A 20,518-nucleotide genomic window follows, 5' to 3' on the forward strand; every position below is an offset into this window, starting at 1 on the left:
TTGTACCTGTGTACCTGTCTACCATCTTACTATCATTTTATAACCAAGTCATTGCCATTGTTATTTTTTACTTATTATTCTTTTGGTACTTTAATTTGTGAATTTTATTTTGTCAATTTAAATCTAGTTATACTCTTGATCTTGTTAACAACCTATATCAGACCCTAGTGCAATTGCAAGTACCATTTTAATTTGTATTTTTATATTGTAAGTTTGTACCTAGTTGTACTTTAGCTCATTCTAGCTCAATACATAGACAACACCTAAACTAACTATACCTAGTTGTACTTTAGCTCATTCTAACTCAATACATAGACAACACTAAATTCATTATATTAGACCTTAGTGCAATTACAAGAGTGAGTCTGGTGCCACTTGTAATTTTTTTTTTATAGTATTAGTTTATACCTAGTTGTACTTTAGCTCATTCTAGTACAACACATAGACAATATCAATTTCATTATGTTTATTAGTGACTATACTCTATATGACCAAAGTGCTTTAGCGGTATACTTATCCAAACCTCCCACCACTACAGAAATCAGTATTAGAACTCACCACATAATACAGGATATAAATAACCACTATTTAAACCTAAAAGATGAATGATTACATTGACCCTGATCTAAACCTCCATAATCTAACACACAATCAAAACTTACTGGAAAGTAACTGCCTTTATTACACAGCATCACAAGCCAGCACTATCCTGAACACTGCTCAAAGTCTATCAGTTCTTAACTACAACATTAGGTCCTTAAGCAAACACTATGATGACCTCCTGGCACTCCTTGAGTCACTAAAGACACCCTTCTCCTGCATTATTCTTACTGAGACCTGGCTTAAGCAGGACACAATTGATATCTACCCACTACCAGGATACACAGCAATCCACAACTGCAGACCATACCAAGTTGGGGGTGGTACTGCAATCTATTACTCTAACCAACTATCTTGTATTAGCACTAATTGCTTTAGTGATGAATATGGCGAATACATTTTTGCTAATTTTACTGTAAAAAACCTCAAGACGCCTATAACAATCGGTGCCATATACCGGATACCCCACACAAACATCCCAAACTTCAGTGAGAATCTAAAGTCACTAATAACAAACAGACAAATGAACAAGCACCACCTTCTCTTAGCTGGAGACTTCAATATCAACCTTGGCCTACAACATGATCAGACTGTAACCGATTTCATCAACAATATGAACAACACACTTCTCATACCAACAATAACTAAACCAACCAGGCTGACTGAGACAAGTGCAACCATAATAGACCACATATGGACCAATATACTAGTCCCCTTTAAATCAGGGATAATCACAGACAGCACTACTGACCACTATCCAACCTTCCTCTTAACAAACATTAGTAAGCCACCACTCGAATACAACAAAGTTTCATTTAGACTCCATGACGAGGCCTCAATAAGGAATTTCACAGCAGGCCTAGAGACTGTTGACTGGCCTACAGAATTCTCCAATGCCAATGGCAATGACGATTGGACAGACATTTTTCTTAACAAAATACAGTACTTAGACTATACAACAAACATTGTCCTATAAAAACGAAACAGATCACTTATAAACGGCTTTGTTGCCCATGACTAACCAGCAGCATTCTGAAATCCATTGATAAGAAACACCAATATGAAAAGCAGTTTAGACAGGGCTTAATACACAAAGATATTCTTAAACAATATTCAACAGTTCTCACCAAATTAATAAAGAAAGCCAAACAACTGTACTACTCCAGCAGATTCACTGACACAAGAGGAGATATAAAAAAGACCTGGAAAACACTTTCCCAGATTCTGGGGACCCACAAACTGAAAAAACAAGAATATTGTTCTAACTAAACCTCATGAAACACCACTGCATCCCACTGATACAGCTAACAAGATAAACGACTTCTTCTCAAATATAGGATCTAATTTCGCCAGTAAAATCCCACGTACCAATGTCCGTGCCGGGAACTACCTAGATGGGAATTTCCCAAATTCCTTTTATCTTGTACCAAGTGAGCCCACGGAAGTCACCACGATCATAAAGTCACTTAAAAATAACTCGGGGAATCTGTCTCACGTCCCACCATTATTGTACAAGCGAGCGGCCCATGTCCTTTCGCATGCTATTACATTACTTTTTAACAAGTCACTAGAAACTAGCACTTTCCTGACACTACTCAAGACAGCAAGGGTTACACCAATACATAAAGGTGGTGACCCTACAGACGTAAACAACTATAGGCCAATATCAAACTTACCATTGCTATCCAAAATCTTCGAGAAACTTGTGCACAGGAGACTATATTAATTTATAACGTCACAAAACATACTCAACCCCTGCCAATTTGGATTCAGAAAAAATAAAAGCACTAATGATGCAATTATAAAAATGCTAGACCTGCTTTACACAGCATTGGAAAATAAGGAATATCCGCTAGGAATTTTTATTGACCTAAGAAAAGGGTTTGACACAGCAGACCACGGCATCCTACTCCACAAACTTGACTACTATGGTATAAGAGGCCATGCGCTTGCATATTTTAAATCCTACCTTTCTAATAGGTATCAGTATGTCACCATTAAAGACACAGCCTCATCAATACGGCCACTTGATACTGGAGTTCCGCAGGGAAGTGTCCTTGGACCCCTGCTCTTCCTCATTTACATCAATGATCTTCCAAACATATCCCAACACCTGAAACCCATTCTCTTTGCTGACGACATGACTTATGTCATCTCCCACCCTAATCTTGCCACCCTCAACACCATTGTTAACGAGGAGCTGCTCAAAATATCGACTTGGATGACAGCCAATAAACTTGCACTTAACACTGGCAAAACCTACTATATTATGTTTGGTAGCAGAGCAGGTGCTGCGCAACTTAACATTAAGATCGACAACACTCTAATTGCCAGACATAATGAGGGCAAATTCCTTGGCCTATACCTTAACAACAACCTAAATTTCAGCACCCATATCCAACACATAACAAAAAAAGTATCCAAAACGGTGGGGATCCTTTCCAAGATACGATACTATGTGCTGCAAACTGCCCTTCTCACGCTGGGGTTCAACTGCAGCAACACACCTAAAGCCAATAATAACCCAACAAAAAGCCGCAGTAAGAATAATCACTAAATCCCATCCCTGGCAACACCCCCCCCCCACTCTTCATAGATCTAAACTTACTCCCTGTTCAGAACATCCACACTTACTACTGTGCAATCTATATCTACAGGAGCTTAAATTCCAATATTAACCTTGACCTAAAATGCTTTCTTCATAGTTGTGACAGGATCCACAGGCATAACACCAGACACAAACATCTCTATGACATTTCCCGTGTTCGACTAAACCTTTACAAAAATTCAATGTATTTCAAAGGACCTAAAATCTGGAACACCCTACCTGAAAACTCTAGAACTGCAGACACATTCATCACTTTCAAAACTACAGTTAGAAAACATCTTATCTCCCTGATCCACCCCGACAACTAACTACATGATAACTACCTGGTGGTTCACAATTACACTCACTCACCCACTGACTATAAACCCAGAAATACTAATTTTTATCTTAAAATAATAAATCCTAACTAGTCATAAGTTTGCCTATGATACTCCAATATAGACACCTTGTATTGTGCCAAAACAAAAGCATTCACATTGCTAAACTCACAAATTATGATGTAGTCACTTAGCCTTAATACCATAATCTGTAAGGATTTAATGTTAAGAATTAATCTAAGTCTGCTCGAAATGCCTAGCCATGCTAGGTGTCCTAGTGGCCTCCTCTGTAATTAGTATTTTATAACATGTAAACCACACAATACCCAAAACCTGTAAACCCCACATTGTAACCCTTATAGAGAATAAACTTGAATTGAATTGAATTGAATTATAGTATGCTCCTCACTTAGCGACAAATTCGTTTAATGACGTGGTCTTAGGATCAGAACTCCATCACTAAGTGAGGAGAGGCTGTATTATTATTATTATTATTATTTTAACAAGTCGGCCATCTCCCACCGAGGCAGGGTGACCCAAAAAGAAAATCCCCAAAAAGAAAATACTTTCATCATCATTCAACACTTTCACCTCACTCACACATAATCACTGTTTTTGCAGAGGTGCTCAGAACACAACAGTTTAGGGCATTAAAGTTGAAAATAGGAATCTGGTAATTATCCTTGTATACAAACCATCCCCAGCAACTGCTGAGGAATTCACAGATCAGTTAAGGAAGATTGATAGCTATGTGGATAGGCTAGAAAATCCCACACCAAATATTTTACTCCTTGGAGATCTTAATCTCCCTCTTGTAAAATGGAAGATGGCAGAACATAATTTTATGCCAGAAATACCTCTGGGAAGCACCCTGGCTCAACATGTACATACCAGGGAACTAATGAGGCTTTGTGAAAAGTATTCAATGAATCAACAGATAATTGATCCTACTAGGAATGAAAATACCCTGGATTTGCTATTCACAAACAATGAGGAACTAATCAGAGACATAGCAGTTAAAAAAAATATACTCTGATCACAACATCATAGAAGTTCAAACGAGTATTAACTGAGGGTTAGGTAACTGCGTCACTAATAGGATGTTCAGTAAGTTTAATTTTAACAACCATAGAATAGACTGGGAAAAAATATACCAAGAGCTATCAGATATATGGGAATCAGGCATGAGCACCCTAAATCCCCACCAGTGCCTAGAGAAGCTGAATATAGAAGCATACAAGGTATGTATGAAGCACATATCATTGAGGAAATCCAGAAGAAGATCAGATATAGAGAGAGAGCGTAGGAGATGGTACAGAAGAAAACGGGTTACTGAATTGCTAAAAAAACACAAATACATATGCTGCAACAGAGGAAAGATAGTCTTAGCCAAGAGATCACTGAATTAGAGCAAAAACTTAGGATGTCATACCTAACAGTAGTAGTATAAAGGGAACAGAGGGCCATACAGGATATTGCAAGAAAGAAACCTAAAATACTTCTATTCATATGCAAAATCCAAGCTAAGAACTACCTGCAGAATTGGACCATTATTGAGAAGAGACTCGTATATTGACAATGAACAGGAAATGAGTGAAATCCTAAATGAACAGCATGAGTCGGTGTTCAGCAATCCACTAAATGACAGCAAGACAGAAAATGCAGAAATATTTTTTCACTCCAGCAAAAGGCCGCACAGACCAACTAACTGACATTAGTATAAATCCCATAGATTTCGATAAAGAAATGGACAACATGCCCACTCACTCAGCACCTGGACCAAATTCATGATGGAGTGAATGATGGTGAAAGTTTTTCTTTTTCGGGCCACCCTGCCTTGGTGGGAATCGGCCAGTGTGATAATAATAAAAAAAAATTCTATTTATAAAGAAGTGCAAAGTACCATTAGCACAAACCCTCAGTATTCTTTGGAGAAAGAGCTTAGATCTTGGTGAAATACCAGAGGCCTTAAAGAGTGCCTTAAAGAGGCCTTAAAGAGGTCATTTCTCATGGTTGCATGAAGCTTTGTACATGATATATGGGATGTTTTACCACATATTTCACAATCAATGCCCCTAATATTTCTCCCATAATTTTTTTCACATATACAACAGACTTTATTTCTGGCCATGTTCACTCTTGGGCAGGTGTATGTGGCGGGTAGTGGGTTGTTATGGGTGGGCTGGGAGGTGGGGGGCTGGGCGGTGGGGGGGACTGGCTGCTGGGGATCTGTGGGAAGAGGGTAAGGGTGAGAGGAGGGGAGCTGTGAGGTGGGGCTCCATGGAAAGAAGGTGGGGGTGTGAGGAGGGGGGCTGGGAGGTGGGGATCTGTGGAATGGGGTGGGGGTGCACATGGCACTTGCACAATTTGTTCCCATATAATTACATCATAAATTGTACACTATCACTCGGGATTAATTAAGATTACTCTTATCCACAATTTCAGTTCACTATATCACTGCCTATTCATATTCTTTTCCTTTGTTATATCACTTATGCAATAGTTCAATATTTATTTGATTAGTCCTTTTTCGTTTCTTAACTTTTCTGCTCCTTGAATTTATGCTAGTCCTTGATCTTTCTTATTTCCCCTCATTGATCTACGCTCACTGCTAGTCACACACCATTTCCTGTATGGCACCCTCCAGTAACAGCTGTTATTCTGAGGCCTGGCACTCTACACTTGACACTATAATCTATATTTTTTCTCTTCAGTGATCAGTGATATTTCCTTTATGTGGGTTTTGCACACACCTATTTTCTGCACTCTGGCCCCTCTGGAACTGTCAGAGAACTGCAAACTTGATGGAGCTCAAACACACATGACTTCTTCACCCGCCAGCCAAACACAATACCCCACAATGGTAGCTGGGCAAGCTACCACACCTACTACACCTGACTTCCTACATTAAATACAGTGGACCCTTGACCAACGATGGCATCGTATAACGTTAAACACGATTAGCGATACATTTTAACACAAAAATTTTGCCTTGACTAGCACTAAAAAACTTGACCAACGCTGAGCGCGCCTCACTTGTCCCATGGGTGCCAGTGTTTACAAGCCAGCCACCGCGGTCGCATCCAAACATACAATCGGAACATTTCATATTATCACAGCGTTTTTAGTGATTGCACCTGCAAAATAAGTCACCATGGGCCCCAAGAAAGCTTCTAGTGCCAACCCTGTGATAAAAAGGGTGAGAATTAGTATGGAAATTAAGAAAGATTTTGAAAGGTTTGGGGCTAACCCTGAGATGCCTATGCCAGTTGTAGAATCCATTGTGGCTACTTCAAAGATTAAGGAAATGTGTGCAATGTGGCTTAAAGTACAAACCTTTTTTGATGAAAATCACTCTCACACAGCTATTGCAAGCCGTGCTGGTGACTATTACACTGACAATGTTGTGAAACACTTCATGAATGTCATAAAGGAACAGGAGGTACAGGCCTCTATGGACAGATATGTTGTGTGACAGAGGTCCAGTGACTCTCAAGCTGGTCCTAGTGGCATTAAAAGAAGAAGGGAAGTAACCCCAGAAAAGGACTTGACACCTCAAGTCCTAATGGAAGGGGTTTCCCCTTCTAAACACTAACACCATCCACACACTCCCCTCCTCCCATCCCACCAATCATCATCAGATCTTCAATAAAGGTAAGCGTCATGTAATTGTACATGTCTTCTTCAGTTTGTGTGTATTAAAATTAATATTTCATGTGGTAATTTTTTTTTTTAATACTTTGGGGTGTCAGGAACAGATTAATTTGATTTCTATTACTTCTTATGGGGAAAATTAACTTGACTAACGATAATTTCGACTAACGATGAGCTCTCAGGGAACGGATTAATATCGTTGGTCGAGGGTCCACTGTACTACTCACCTCTCACCCTACATTAAGATTACAAATATTTTAAGGCATGTAATAAGTATACTGTATATGTGTTTTACTTTACTTTTGTTTAATGCCTAGTTCTATTGCTAATTTAATATATGATAATGTAAACATGTTATGAAACATTTATATATATTTATAGGTGAAAAAATGTGTGATTCATTTAACAGCAATTTCCACTTTTATGGCAGTAGCCTGGAACCTAATCCGCTGTATAAGTGGTGCCCTTCTACATACCTACTTGTAGATTCTTGACAATCATGTGGTAAGGAAGAGTAGGTGTTAGTGGTGGCTCCACAATTATCATAGCCACACTGGCTATTTCCCATTAAGGCAGGGTGACCCAAAGGAAACATATTCACCATCATTCATTCATAGTTATCTTACCAAGTGAACAGACATCACAATTCAAATGACCCTCTGATATTATTAATTGATGGGGTGCACTAAACCCATAGGAGTTATAGAGTGCCTGGGGAACTGGGAAGCAATCAAATTTGATCAAATGAAGGGAAAGTTGGGTCCAGTTCCTCAGATTAAGTCTCTCCCTGGCATCAAGGAACCTCTCACAAGAAGTACCCTCTGAACTGCAACATCCTCACTCTTCCTTCGGAGTACTGGCACAGTACCTCCAGCCACCAGGATTCAAGTCTGTCTAGCCAATTTTCCCTGAATCTTCATATATGTTACCTTGCTCACAAGTGAACAGCACATCAAATTCTAAAAGCCATTTGTCACCACTCAATCTGATCTAACATGTTCTGGCATGTTTGCTGGATGCTTAAGTTTCTAACATTTCAAACCTACTCCTCCTGCCCATCCTGGGATGATCCCTACTCTCCCTTTTCTTCCACAAAGGCTTCATACATACTCTTGGTCACTCAGTTTTGCTCTATTCTTTTTAAATAACCAAACTGCCTCAACAAACTCTCCTCTGCCCTCACTTGTACTCAGAAGGAGGGATGAGGATGCTGCAGTTCAGAGAACAAGATTAGTTTGCCCAAAATGCACTGCATGCTAGTGGCTTTTCTTCTATGCCTAACAATATTTTATTAAATGTAAACTACATTATCTGTATACTGCATAAAAGAAATAAAACTTGAAATTTGAACTGTGATGTCTGCACTTTTGGCAAGACAGCTATTGAATGATGGTGAATGTGTGTCCTTTTGTTTTGGGTCAACCTACCTTGATGGAAGGCAGCCAATGTGTTAAAAAAAAAAAAAAATAAGACAATACAGCATGAAGATAACCATGCTGTTAAAAAATCTTTTATTTTCACATACAAGCACAAATTAAAAAAAGAGAGAAAAAAAAAAAGGAAAAAAGCCATATAAAGATCATGAACAAAAGAATATGTCTTACCTTAGGAGAACACGTATCACGAGCTGTTTCAATCAAAGACTTGTCTCCCATGTGTTCTTTAAGTATTTCTGTCCATGAGGTAGAGTTATAGAATGAGTTATGCATAACGAGACCGGTAGCTCCTTTAAGGGCTGTTTGTGTAAAGATCTGTGTGCTGAGCTCCCTGTACAATGTTTCACACTTGTCCAGTGGAAACCGATGTACTCCTGCAAACATAGAGAAACCACTATTATTTAGACAGTGCACGGTACATTGCAAATGACAACTGCATTTTAATTACCTTGAAATAAAGCCCCTGTTATTAATATAATATAATACAATAAATAAATAAATAAATAAATTTTTTTCAACAAGTTGGCCGTCTCCCACCGAGGCAGGGTGACCCAAAAAGAAAGAAAGAAAATCCTCAAAAAGAAAACACTTTCACCTCACTCACACAAAATCACTGTCTTTGCAGAGGCACCCAGATACAACAGTTTAGAAACATTTATAAAGATATATAACATATCCCTCAAAACTGCCAATATCCCAAACCCCTCCTTTAAAGTGCAGGCACTGTACTTTCCATTTCCAGTACTCAAGTCTGGCTATATAAAAATAACACTCCAACAGCTTGTCAGGTCCCAAAAACCATTCGTCTCCATTCACTCCTATCTAACACACTCACACGTTTGCTAGAAGTCCAAGCCCCTCGCCCACAAGACCTCCTTTACCCCCTCCCTCCAACCTTTTTGAGGACGACCCCCTACCCCACTTTCTTTTCCCTACAGATTTATATGCTCTCCAAGTCATTCTACTTTGTTCCATTCTTTCTAAATGACCAAACTACCACATCTCAACTGCCTCCAGCCTCCTCCTTGCCTCCATGGATAATGTTTTTTTGTCTCCACAGATACCTCAATGCACCTCTCACCTTTTTTCCTTCATCAATTCTGTGGTTAACCTCATCCTTCATAAACCCATGTGCTGACAAGTCAATTTGCAAATATCTGAACACATTCACTTCTTCCATACCCCCTCCCTCCAATGTGATATCTAATTTTTCTTTATCTAAACTGTTTGATACCCTCATCACCTTACTCTTATCTATGTTCACAAAAGTATAAAAAAAAGAAACATTTAAATTTTTATAAATTCTCATTCTGTGTCTCCCCTTAATGATTCTCAGCAACTGCCTGATTGTATGATTGTTTAATGATAGGTACTGTAGTCTGTAGTAACCATGTCAAGAACAGGTTCTAGGGTGAGTATTGGGATTTACTGTTAAATGTGATATGCTACAAGTAGTATCACTTTGTTGATGAAGAGATTGTTCAACATTTCGTTCCCTGACTACTGAGCTGTTTTTAGAATAGGTTTCACCTTTGTCCAAGAATGTATGAAACCAATAGTAGAATAAAAATGCTTGAAAAATTTCATATGGGTTAAACAAACCATAGTACGGGTGGGGTTAAAACCCAGTGCAAGTGTGTAAGCCACTGGGTCAGCTGACCTGGAGTTTTATGACTCATATGCTATGGGTTTTAACCCTATCTGTACTGCAGTTTGTTTGCAATTGTGTCATTATGATTTTGTGAGTCTTAATATGGGTGACCTGACAAGTTTTGAATGATGTGCTTAAAACATAAATGAAGACTAGAGTGATACACCCCACTGAAAACCAAGTGAAAATGATGTGCAAACAACTGTAACGAAAAAGCTCTCTCTCCTATCTTGAGATATAACACACAGAGCAATCAGTGTGAATGTGAAACACTGTGTACAGCTTACCCATCATAACTGCAAGAATGGCTCCTGTTGACACGCCACATATATAATCAAAGAGCTTGTGGATAGGCTGGCCAGCTTTCTCCTCAATTTTTCTCAACACTTCCAAAGCAACCAAGCCTCTGAAAGGGTTATAAAGAATGTTTAAAGAGAAAGCAACATGAACCTACCTACTGGCATTTTATAACTGAGAGAAATGCATAAATAACTGATGATGACATCTTGGTCCAACTTAGACCATTAACCAGTCAAACAGGTGGGACTAGATAAAAACATCTTTATAAGTTTCTCTCTGCTATGTGTGGGTTACTTGCGTAATGTTCCAGTCACGGTATTGTGCTTTTTTATTCGTTCTTCTTGAGGGAAATAAATGTTGTGAACACCATTTTACTAACCATTAAACAAAATGCTACTTGAAAGTTAATCTCTGTTGCATATGACTTTCTCACTCCTTCATTAACCCTTTCAGAGTCAGAACCTCTGATCTGAAACTTGCTCTCGAGGTTGGAAAATTAAAAAAAAAAAATAATTGTGAAATGATAAGGTTTTTCTGAAGGTAATGAAACCAAAAGTACAAAATTTGATGGAAAGCTTACAGAATTACGCTCTTGCAAAGTTAGCGGTCTCAGCAACATTTACGCATTGGCGATTTCACCCACTTTGAGCCCTATTTTTGGCCAATTCCATTGTTCCAGTCAACCAAACTCATAACTATTTTGATAGTATTCCTTCCATTCTATTGACTGCATACAAGAAATTGCCCATTCAACTATTTCAACTATCCAATAAAGTGCACAGAAATTGGTAATTTGGCCAATTTCACATAAAATTAAAAAATTGCCTATTTCAAAACAGGGTTCAAAATAACAATGTGGACATTCCTGGCACTAAAACAACATTTCCTCTGTTCATTAATCATGTCCTCAGGTCTCTCCTACATTATGCTTGCTTTCCATTTTGAATTTTTATTCACACAAAAAATGGAAGATTTACTGTTAAGGAGACTTCTGCACTATTGTAATAATTGTATAAATAATGTTAGTGTATTTGTGAAAGCATATTAGACTGACCAGTTGGATGTATATTGAACGAGAGATATAATTTGTGTGCTCTGGAATACAGTGGACCCCCGGTTAACGATATTTTTTCACTCCATAAGTATGTTCAGGTGCCAGTACTGACCGAATTTATTCCCATAAGGAATATTGTGAAGTAGATTAGTCCATTTCAGACGCCCAAACATACACGTACAAACGCACTTACATAAATACACTTACATAATTGGCCGCATTCGGAGGTAATCATTATGCGGGGGTCCACTGTACTGGCAAAAATTGAACATTTCCACTACTTTGAGCTCAATTTCAAGATACTTCCAGTCAAAATCATGTCTATTTCTGTAATATATCTTCCATTCACTCAAGTGAGACCAAGAAACCGAGAATACAACCATAAAAAACACACGAAAAAACACCGCAAAGTCGGTCTTAAACCAAAAACATGGTCGCAGTTTTTTCCCATTATGTACTGCATGCTGCAGGATTTTTTTTATATGGTGTGCATTTACTGAAAAGACCCATTCTTTCATATCTAGGCCCAAATTTACAGCTCACAGCTTATCTGAGAGAGCTGAGCTCATCACGCAGAACAATGTGACAGACCCGCGCTTCAAAGCCAAAGTACAACGAAACCCACTCTGAAAGGGTTAATATGATCTCAGGTGACAATATTTGGTTAGTGATAAATCAAAGGATCCTCAATTAGTCTGAAGGCTTGTTTTCACTTACATTTCTATTACAGGGATCCACATTAAATTCCATCATGGGTGTATTCATGTGTTCATGAAATAATTTACCTATGTATATTAGCAAGATAGTATAGGTTGGTAGACAGCAACCACTCAGGGAGGTACTACCGTCCTGCCAAGTGAGTGTAAAACGAAAGCCTGTAATTGTTTTACGTGATGGTAGGATTGCTGGTGTCCATTTTTCTGTCTCATGAACATGCAAGGTTTCTGGTATGTCTTGCTACTTCTACTTACACTTAGGTCACACTACACATACATGTACAAGCATATACATACACACCCCTCTGGGTTTTTTTCTATTTTCTTACTAGTTCTCGTTCTTGTTTATTTCCTCTTATCTCCATGGGGAAGTGGAACAGAATTCTTCCTCCATAAGCTATGCGTGTTGTAAGAGGCGACTAAAATGCCAGGAGCATGGGGCTAGTGACCCCTTCTCCTGTATAAATTACTAAATTTAAAAAGAGAAGCTTTCGTTTTTCTTTTTGGTCCACCCTGCCTTGGTGAGATACGGCCAGTTTGTTGAAAAAAAAAATAATTGCAGGATGACTTTGCATACAATGCTCCTATTTTTGGGGTAGTAAAGGGAATTGGAGAAAGACACAAAATGCAAACACTAGAACATTTTATTGGAAATGTTTTGGTCCTGGGAACTTGGTCACTCCAAATGTAGTGACCAAGGTCCCAGGTCCAAAATATTTCCAATAAAATGTCCTAGTACAGTGGACCCTTGGTTATCAGCCGCAATCCGTTTCAGAAACTTGGCCTAAAACCGAAATGGCCAAAAACCGAAATAATGTTTCCCATAAGAATTAATGTAAATACAATTAATCCGTTCCAGACACCCAAAAATATTCACAAAAAATGATGTTTTATTAATTAATGAATTAAAACAAATACATGAACAATTAAATCAGTATTACATTCCTTTATTGATGACTCTTCCTGACTTATGGAAGATAGGGAGGAGAGAGGGAGTTGGGGTTACTGTTTGGAAAGGGAATCCCCCTCCATAATGACTGCAGGTAACAAGTCCTTCTCTGGGGTTACTTCCCTTCTTTGTCTTTTAATGCCACTAGGACCAGCTTGAGAGTCACTGCACACCTGTCACACAAATTAACTGTCAAGAGTGCTCTGTTTCTGGTATCTCTAAGATTTCCCTGAAGTGAGACAAAGCTTTGTCACTAAACATGTTGCAGATATGGCTTGTTTCAGCTTGGTCAAGGTGGTATTTCTCTACAAAAGCTTGCACCCTAGTCCACACTGCACAAATCTCTTTAATCTCCGAAGAAGGCACCTCCTTCACTCCCTCTTTCTCCTCCTCTGAAGCAAGTTCCTCTGCTGCAGTCTGTCGCTGTTCGAGTTGAAGCTCTTCAGTGGTTAGCTCACCCTTGTGGTTGTCCACCAACTCTTCCACATCCTTGCCACTAACCTCCAACCCCATGGACTTCCCCAGTGCCACAATAGAATCCACAACAGGCAGAGGGTCCTCAGGGTCAGCCTCAAACCCCTCAAAATCCCTCTCGGACACAACCTGGCCACAATTTTCTCCAAGCAGAATTCAAAGTCCTGGATGTCACTCCCTGCCAAGTGATTCCTTCAGAACTCTGTTAGGGTCAAATTTGTGTCCGAGGTCACTTCAAGGCACCTTTGAAACACTGCTGGTCTATGGGCTGGAGGAGAGGAGTAGTGTTAGGAGGCAATAACTTCAATGTTATAAACCTGAAGTCCCTAAACAACTGGTTTTCCAAGTCTGGAGGATGAGCAGGAGCATTGTCCAGTACCAGGAGGCACTTGAGTGGCAATTTATTTTCCAGGAGGTATTTTTTCACACTGGGGCCAAACACATCATTGACCCACTCTTTGAAAATATACCTTGTGACCCATGCCTTATTGTTAGCTTTCCACATCACACACAATCTATTCATGATGACATTGTTTTTCCTGAACACTCTTGGATTTTCAGAGTGATATGCCAGTAAAGGCTTCACTCTGAAATCCCCACTAGCATTAGCACAGAACAAAAGAGTAAGCCTGTCTTTCATAGGCTTGTGGCCTGGCAGTGCCTTTTTCTCCTGAGTAATGTAGGTCCTCTTTGGCATTTTTTTCCAAAACAGGCCTGTTTCGTCACAACTAAACACTTGTTGGGGTTTGAATCCTTCAGTCTTTACGTACTCCTGGAATTCCTGTACGAATTTTTCAGCCACACATTTTTCAGAACTTGCAGCCTCGCCATGCTTTACCACACTGTGTATGCCACTACACTTCTTAAATTTCACAAACCAACCTTTGCTGGCCCTAAATTCACTAGCATCAGCACTTGTTCCAGGCATTTTCTTTACAAGATCTGCACGCACCTGCCTTGCCTTCTCACAAATAATGGATTCCACAACACTGTTTCCTGCTAATTGTTTTTCGGTGATCCACAACAACAATAACTTCTCCATATTTTCAATTATTGGTTACCTTTGTTTGGTTAGCACGTCTGCCCCTTTCGCCACATAAGCTTGCTTGATTTGTTCTTTCTTTGCCAGGAGAGAAGTGATTGTTGATTTGTTTTTCCCATACATCCTGGCAAGGTCAAGCACTCGAAGGCCACTCTCATATTTTTCAACTATTTTTTTTATCATTATTAACACACTGGCCGATTCCCACCAAGGCAGGGTGGCCCCGGAAAAGAAAAACTTTCACCATCATTCACTCCATCACTGTCTTGCCAGAAGGGTGCTTTACACTACAGTTTTTAAACTGCAACATTAACACCCCTCCTTCAGAGTGCAGGCACTGTACTTCCCATCTCCAGGACTCAAGTCCAGCCTGCCGATTTCCCTGAATCCCTTCATAAATGTTACGTTGCTCACACTCCAACAGCACGTCAAGTATTAAAACCCATTTGTCTCCATTCACTCCTATCAAACACGCTCACACATGCCTGCTGGAAGTCCAAGCCCCTCGCACACAAAACCTCCTTTACCCCCTTCCTCCAATCTTTCCTAGGCTGACCCCTGCCCCGCCTTCCTTCCATTACAGACTGATACACTCTTGAAGTCATTCTGTTTCGCTCCATTCTCTCTACATGTCCGAACCACCTCAACAACCCTTCCTCAGCCCTCTGGACAACAGTTTTGGTAATCCCGCACCTCCTCCTAACTTCCAAACTACGAATTCTCTGCATTATATTCACATCACACATTGCTTTTAGACATGACATCTCCACTGCCTCCAGCCTTCTCCTCGCTGCAACATTCATCACCCATGCTTCACACCCATATAAGAGCGTTGGTAAAACTAGTCTCTCATACATTCTCCTCTTTGCCTCCAAGGACAAAGTTCTTTGTCTCCACAGACTCCTAAGTGCACGGCTCACCCTTTTCCCCTCATCAATTCTATGATTCACCTCATCTTTCATAGACCCATCCGCTGACACGTCCACTCCCAAATATCTAAATACATTCACCTCCTCCATACTCTCTCCCTCCAATCTGATATCCAATCTTTCATCACCTAATCTTTTTGTTATCCTCATAACCTTACTCTTTCCTGTATTCACTTTTAATTTTCTTCTTTTGCATACCCTACCAAATTCATCCACCAATCTCTGCAACTTCTCTTCAGAATCTCCCAAGAGCACAGTGTCATCAGCAAAGAGCAACTATGACAACTCCCACTTTATGTGTGATTCTTTATCTTTTAACTCCATGCCTCTTGCCAAGACCCTCGCATTTACTTCTCTTACAATCCCATCTATAAATATATTAAACAACCACGGTGACATCACACATCCTTGTCTAAGGCCTACTTTTACAGGGAAATAATTTCCCTCTTTCCTACATACTCTAACTTGAGCCTCACTATTCTCGTAAAAACTCTTCACTGCTTTCAGTAACCAACCTCCTACACCATACACCTGCAACATCTGCCACATTGCCCCCCTATCCACCCTGTCATATGCCTTTTCCAAATCCATAAATGCCACAAAAACCTCTTTAGCCTTGTCTAAATACTGTTCACTTATATGTTTCACTGTAAACACCTGGTCCACACACCCCCTACCTTTCCTAAAGCCTCCTTGTTCATCTGCTATCCTATTCTCCGTCTTACTCTTAATTCTTTCAATAATAACTCTACCATACACTTTACCAGGTATACTCAACAGACTTATCCCCCTATAATTTTTGCACTCTCTTTTGTCCCCTTTGCCTTTATACAAAGAAACTAGGCATGCTCTCTGCCAATCCCTAGGTACCTTACCCTCTTCCATACATTTATTAAATAATTGCACCAACCACTCCAAAACTATGTCCCCACCTGCTATTAACATTTCTATCTTTATCCCATCAATCCCGGCTGCCTTACCCCATTTCATTTTACCTACTGCCTCACGAACTTCCCCCACACTCACAACTAGCTCTTCCTCACTCCTACAAGATGTTATTTCTCCTTGCCCTATACACGAAATCACAGCTTCCCTATCTTCATCAACATCTAACAATTCCTCAAAATATTCCTTCCATCTTCCCAATACCTCTAACTCTCCATTTAATAACTCTCCTCTCCTATTTTTAACTGACAAATCCATTTGTTCTCTAGGCTTCCTTAACTTGTTAATCTCCCTCCAAAACTTTTTCTTATTTTCAACAAAATTTGTTGATAACATCTCACCTACTCTCTCACTTGCTCTCGTTTTACATTGCTTCACCACTCTCTTAACCTCTCTCTTTTTCTCCATATACTCTTCCCTCCTTGCATCACTTCTACTTTGTAAAAACTTCTCATATGCTAACTTTTTTCACCAATCGCTCCACTTCCCTCCCGCACCCACTTTCCTGTAACCACAAACTTCTGCTGAACACTCTAACACTACATTTTTAAACCTACCCCATACCTCTTCGACCCCATTGCCTATGCTCTCATTAGCCCATCTATCCTCCAATAGCTGTTTATATCTTACCCTAACTGCCTCCTCTTTTAGTTTATAAACCTTCACCTCTCTCTTCCCTGATGCTTCTATTCTCCTTGTATCCCATCTACCTTTTACTCTCAGTTTAGCTACAACTAAGAAGTGATCTGATATATCTGTGGCCCCTCTATAAACATCTACATCCTGAAGTCTACTCAACAGTCTTTTATCTACCAATACATAATCCAACAAACTACTGTCATTTCGCCCTACATCATATCTTGTATACTTATCCTCTTTTTCTTAAAATATGTATTACCTATAACTAAACCCCTTTCTATACAAAGTTCAATCAAAGGGCTCCCATTATCATTTACACCTGGCACCCCAAACTTACCTACCACACCCTCTCTAAAAGTTTCTCCTACTTTAGCATTCAGGTCCCCTACCACAATTACTCTCTCACTTGGTTCAAAGGTTCCTATACATTCACTTAACATCTCCCAAAATCTCTCTCTCTCTCCTCTACATTCCTCTCTTCTCCAGGTGCATACATGCTTATTATGACCCACTTTTCGCATCCAACCTTTACTTTAATCCACATAATCCTTGAATTTGCACATTCATATTCTCTTTTCTCCTTCCATAACTGATCCTTCAACATTACTGCTACCCCTTCCTTAGCTCTAACTCTCTCAGATACTCCAGATTTAATCCCATTTATTTCCCCCCACCGAAACTCCCCTACCCCCTTCAGCTTTGTTTCGCTTAGCGCCAGGACATCCAACTTCTTTTCATTCATAACATCAGCAATCATCTGTTTCTTATCATCCGTACTACATCCACGCACATTCAAGTATCCCAGTTTTATAAAGTTTTTCTTCTGGTTTAGTAAATGTCTACAGGAGAAGGGGTTACTAGCCCATCGCTCCCGGCATTTTAGTCGCCTCATACGACACACATGGCTAACGGAGGAATGATTCTTTTCCACTTCCCCAAGAGCTGTTTAGAAAAAGGAGAAAAACCTAGATGTATATATACAGTGGACCCCCGCATACCGTTGGCATCACATAACGATTAATCCGCATACCGCTTGCTTTAATCGCAAAAATTTTGCCTCGCATACCGCTTAAAAACCCGCTCACCGCTGTTCGTCCGAGACGCGTCCAATGTGCGCCTTAGCCAGCCTCACATGTTCCGCCGGTGGCATTGTTTACCAGCCAGCCTCCGCAGTAGCATCCAAGCATACAATCGTAACATTTCGTATTATTAGTGTTTTTTGTGATTTTATCTGGAAAATAAGTGACCATGGGCCCCAAGAAAGCTTCTAGTGCCAACCCTACAGCAATAAGGGTGAGAATTACTATAGAGATGAAGAAAAAGATCATTGATAAGTATGAAAGTGGAGTGCGTGTCTCCGAGCTGGCCAGGTTGTATAATGAACCCCAATCAACCATCGCTAGTATTGGTGGTACAGCTGCTGCTGCTGCTGCACTGTCAGCTGCTGCTGCTGCTGTAGCATCGTCTGCTGCTGCTGTAGCATCGTCTGCTGCTGCTGTAGCATCGTCTGCTGCTGCTGTAGCACTGTCAGCTGCTGCTGCTGCTGTAGCATCGTCTGCTGCTGCTGTAGCATCGTCTGCTGCTGCTGTAGCATCGTCTGCTGCTGCTGTAGCATCGTCTGCTGCTGCTGTAGCATCGTCTGCTGCTGCTGTAGCATCGTCTGCTGCTGCTGTAGCATCGTCTGCTGCTGCTGTAGCATCGTCTGCTGCTGCTGTAGCATCGTCTGCTGCTGCTGTAGCATCATCTGCTGCTGCTGTAGCATCGTCTGCTGCTGCTGTAGCATCGTCTGCTGCTGCTGTAGCATCGTCTGCTGCTGCTGTAGCATCGTCTGCTGCTGCTGCAGCACTGTTGTTGGTGTGGCTTATTGAGAATATACCAAGAAACAATTAACCCCAGAGGATTTTCCACCCAGGATAACCCAAAAAAGTCAGTGTCATCGAAGACTGTCTAACTTATTTCCATTGGGGTCCTTAATCTTGTCTCCCAGGATGCAACCCACACCAGTCGACTAACACCCAGGTGAACAGGGAAAAATGCCTGGAACTAGTGCTCATATTGGTGAATTTAAAGCCAGCAAAGGTTGGTTTGAGAGATTTAAGAATCGTAGTGACATACACAGTGTGATAAGGCCTGTTCTGGAAGCAAATGCCAAACAGGACCTACAGTACTCAGGAGGAAAAGGCACTCCCAGGACACAGTGTCTCATCAGTCATTGCTGCATCTTCAATAAAGGTAAGTGTCATTTATTCTTCATTTAGTAGACTAGTACATGCACAATATATACTGTGCATGTACTACTCTACTATTGTGCATGTATCCTTCTCTTTGTGTGTAGGAAAATGTATATTTCATGTGGTAAAAATTTTTTTTTCATACTTTTGGGTGTCTTGCACGGATTAATTTGATTTCCATTATTTCTTATGGGGAAAATTCATTCGCATACCGATTATTTCGCATACCAATGAGCCCTCTTGCACGGATTAAAATCGCTATGCAGGGGGTCCACTGTATGTATGTATGTATGTATGTGTGTGTGTGTGTGTGTGTGTGTGTGTGTGTGTGTGTGTGTGTGTGTGTGTGTGTGTGTGTGTGTGTATATATATATATCTATATATATATATATATATATATATATATATATTTTTTTTTTTTTTTTTCAACAAGTCGGCCGTCTCCCACCGAGGCAGGGTGACCCAAAAAAGAAAGAAAATCCCCAAAAAGAAAATACTTTCATCACCATTCAACACTTTCACCACACTCGCACATTATCACTGTTTTTGCAGAGGTGCTCAGAATACAACAGTCTAGAAGCATACACATATAAAGATACACAACATATCCCTCCAAACTGCCAATATCCCAAACCCCTCCTTTAAAGTGCAGGCATTGTACTTCCCATTTCCAGGACTCAAGTCCGACTATATGAAAATAACCGGTTTCCCTGAATCCCTTCACTAAATATTACCCTGCTCACACTCCAACAGATCGTCAGGTCCCAAGTACCATTCGTCTCCATTCACTCCTATCTAACACGCTCACGCACGCTTGCTGGAAGTCCAACCCCCTTACCCACAAAACCTCCTTTACCCCCTCTCTCCAACCCTTTCGAGGACGACCCCTACCCCGCCTTCCTTCCCCTATAGATTTATATGCTTTCCATGTCATTCTACTTTGATCCATTCTCTCTAAATGACCAAACCACCT

The 20,518-nt window shown here is 40.2% G+C and overlaps 1 protein-coding gene across 4 annotated transcripts in view; it reads right to left on the reverse strand.

Annotated features, from left to right (window-relative positions):
* LOC128695920 (calcium-independent phospholipase A2-gamma-like) overlaps positions 1-20,518 on the reverse strand; it is a 99,881-nt gene that overhangs the window by 52,442 nt on the left and 26,921 nt on the right. For all 4 annotated transcript variants that reach the window (XM_070093049.1, XM_070093048.1, XM_070093051.1 and 1 more), the window contains 2 exons: positions 10,554-10,672; positions 8,784-8,989 (listed from right to left, as the gene is read on the reverse strand). In XM_070093049.1, the coding sequence (XP_069949150.1) occupies positions 8,784-8,989; positions 10,554-10,672 (325 nt within the window). The remainder of the gene's footprint in view (positions 1-8,783; positions 8,990-10,553; positions 10,673-20,518) is intronic.

Source organism: Cherax quadricarinatus, chromosome 41 (genome assembly GCF_038502225.1).
Source record: "Cherax quadricarinatus isolate ZL_2023a chromosome 41, ASM3850222v1, whole genome shotgun sequence".
Taxonomy (NCBI): Eukaryota; Metazoa; Arthropoda; class Malacostraca; order Decapoda; family Parastacidae; genus Cherax; species Cherax quadricarinatus.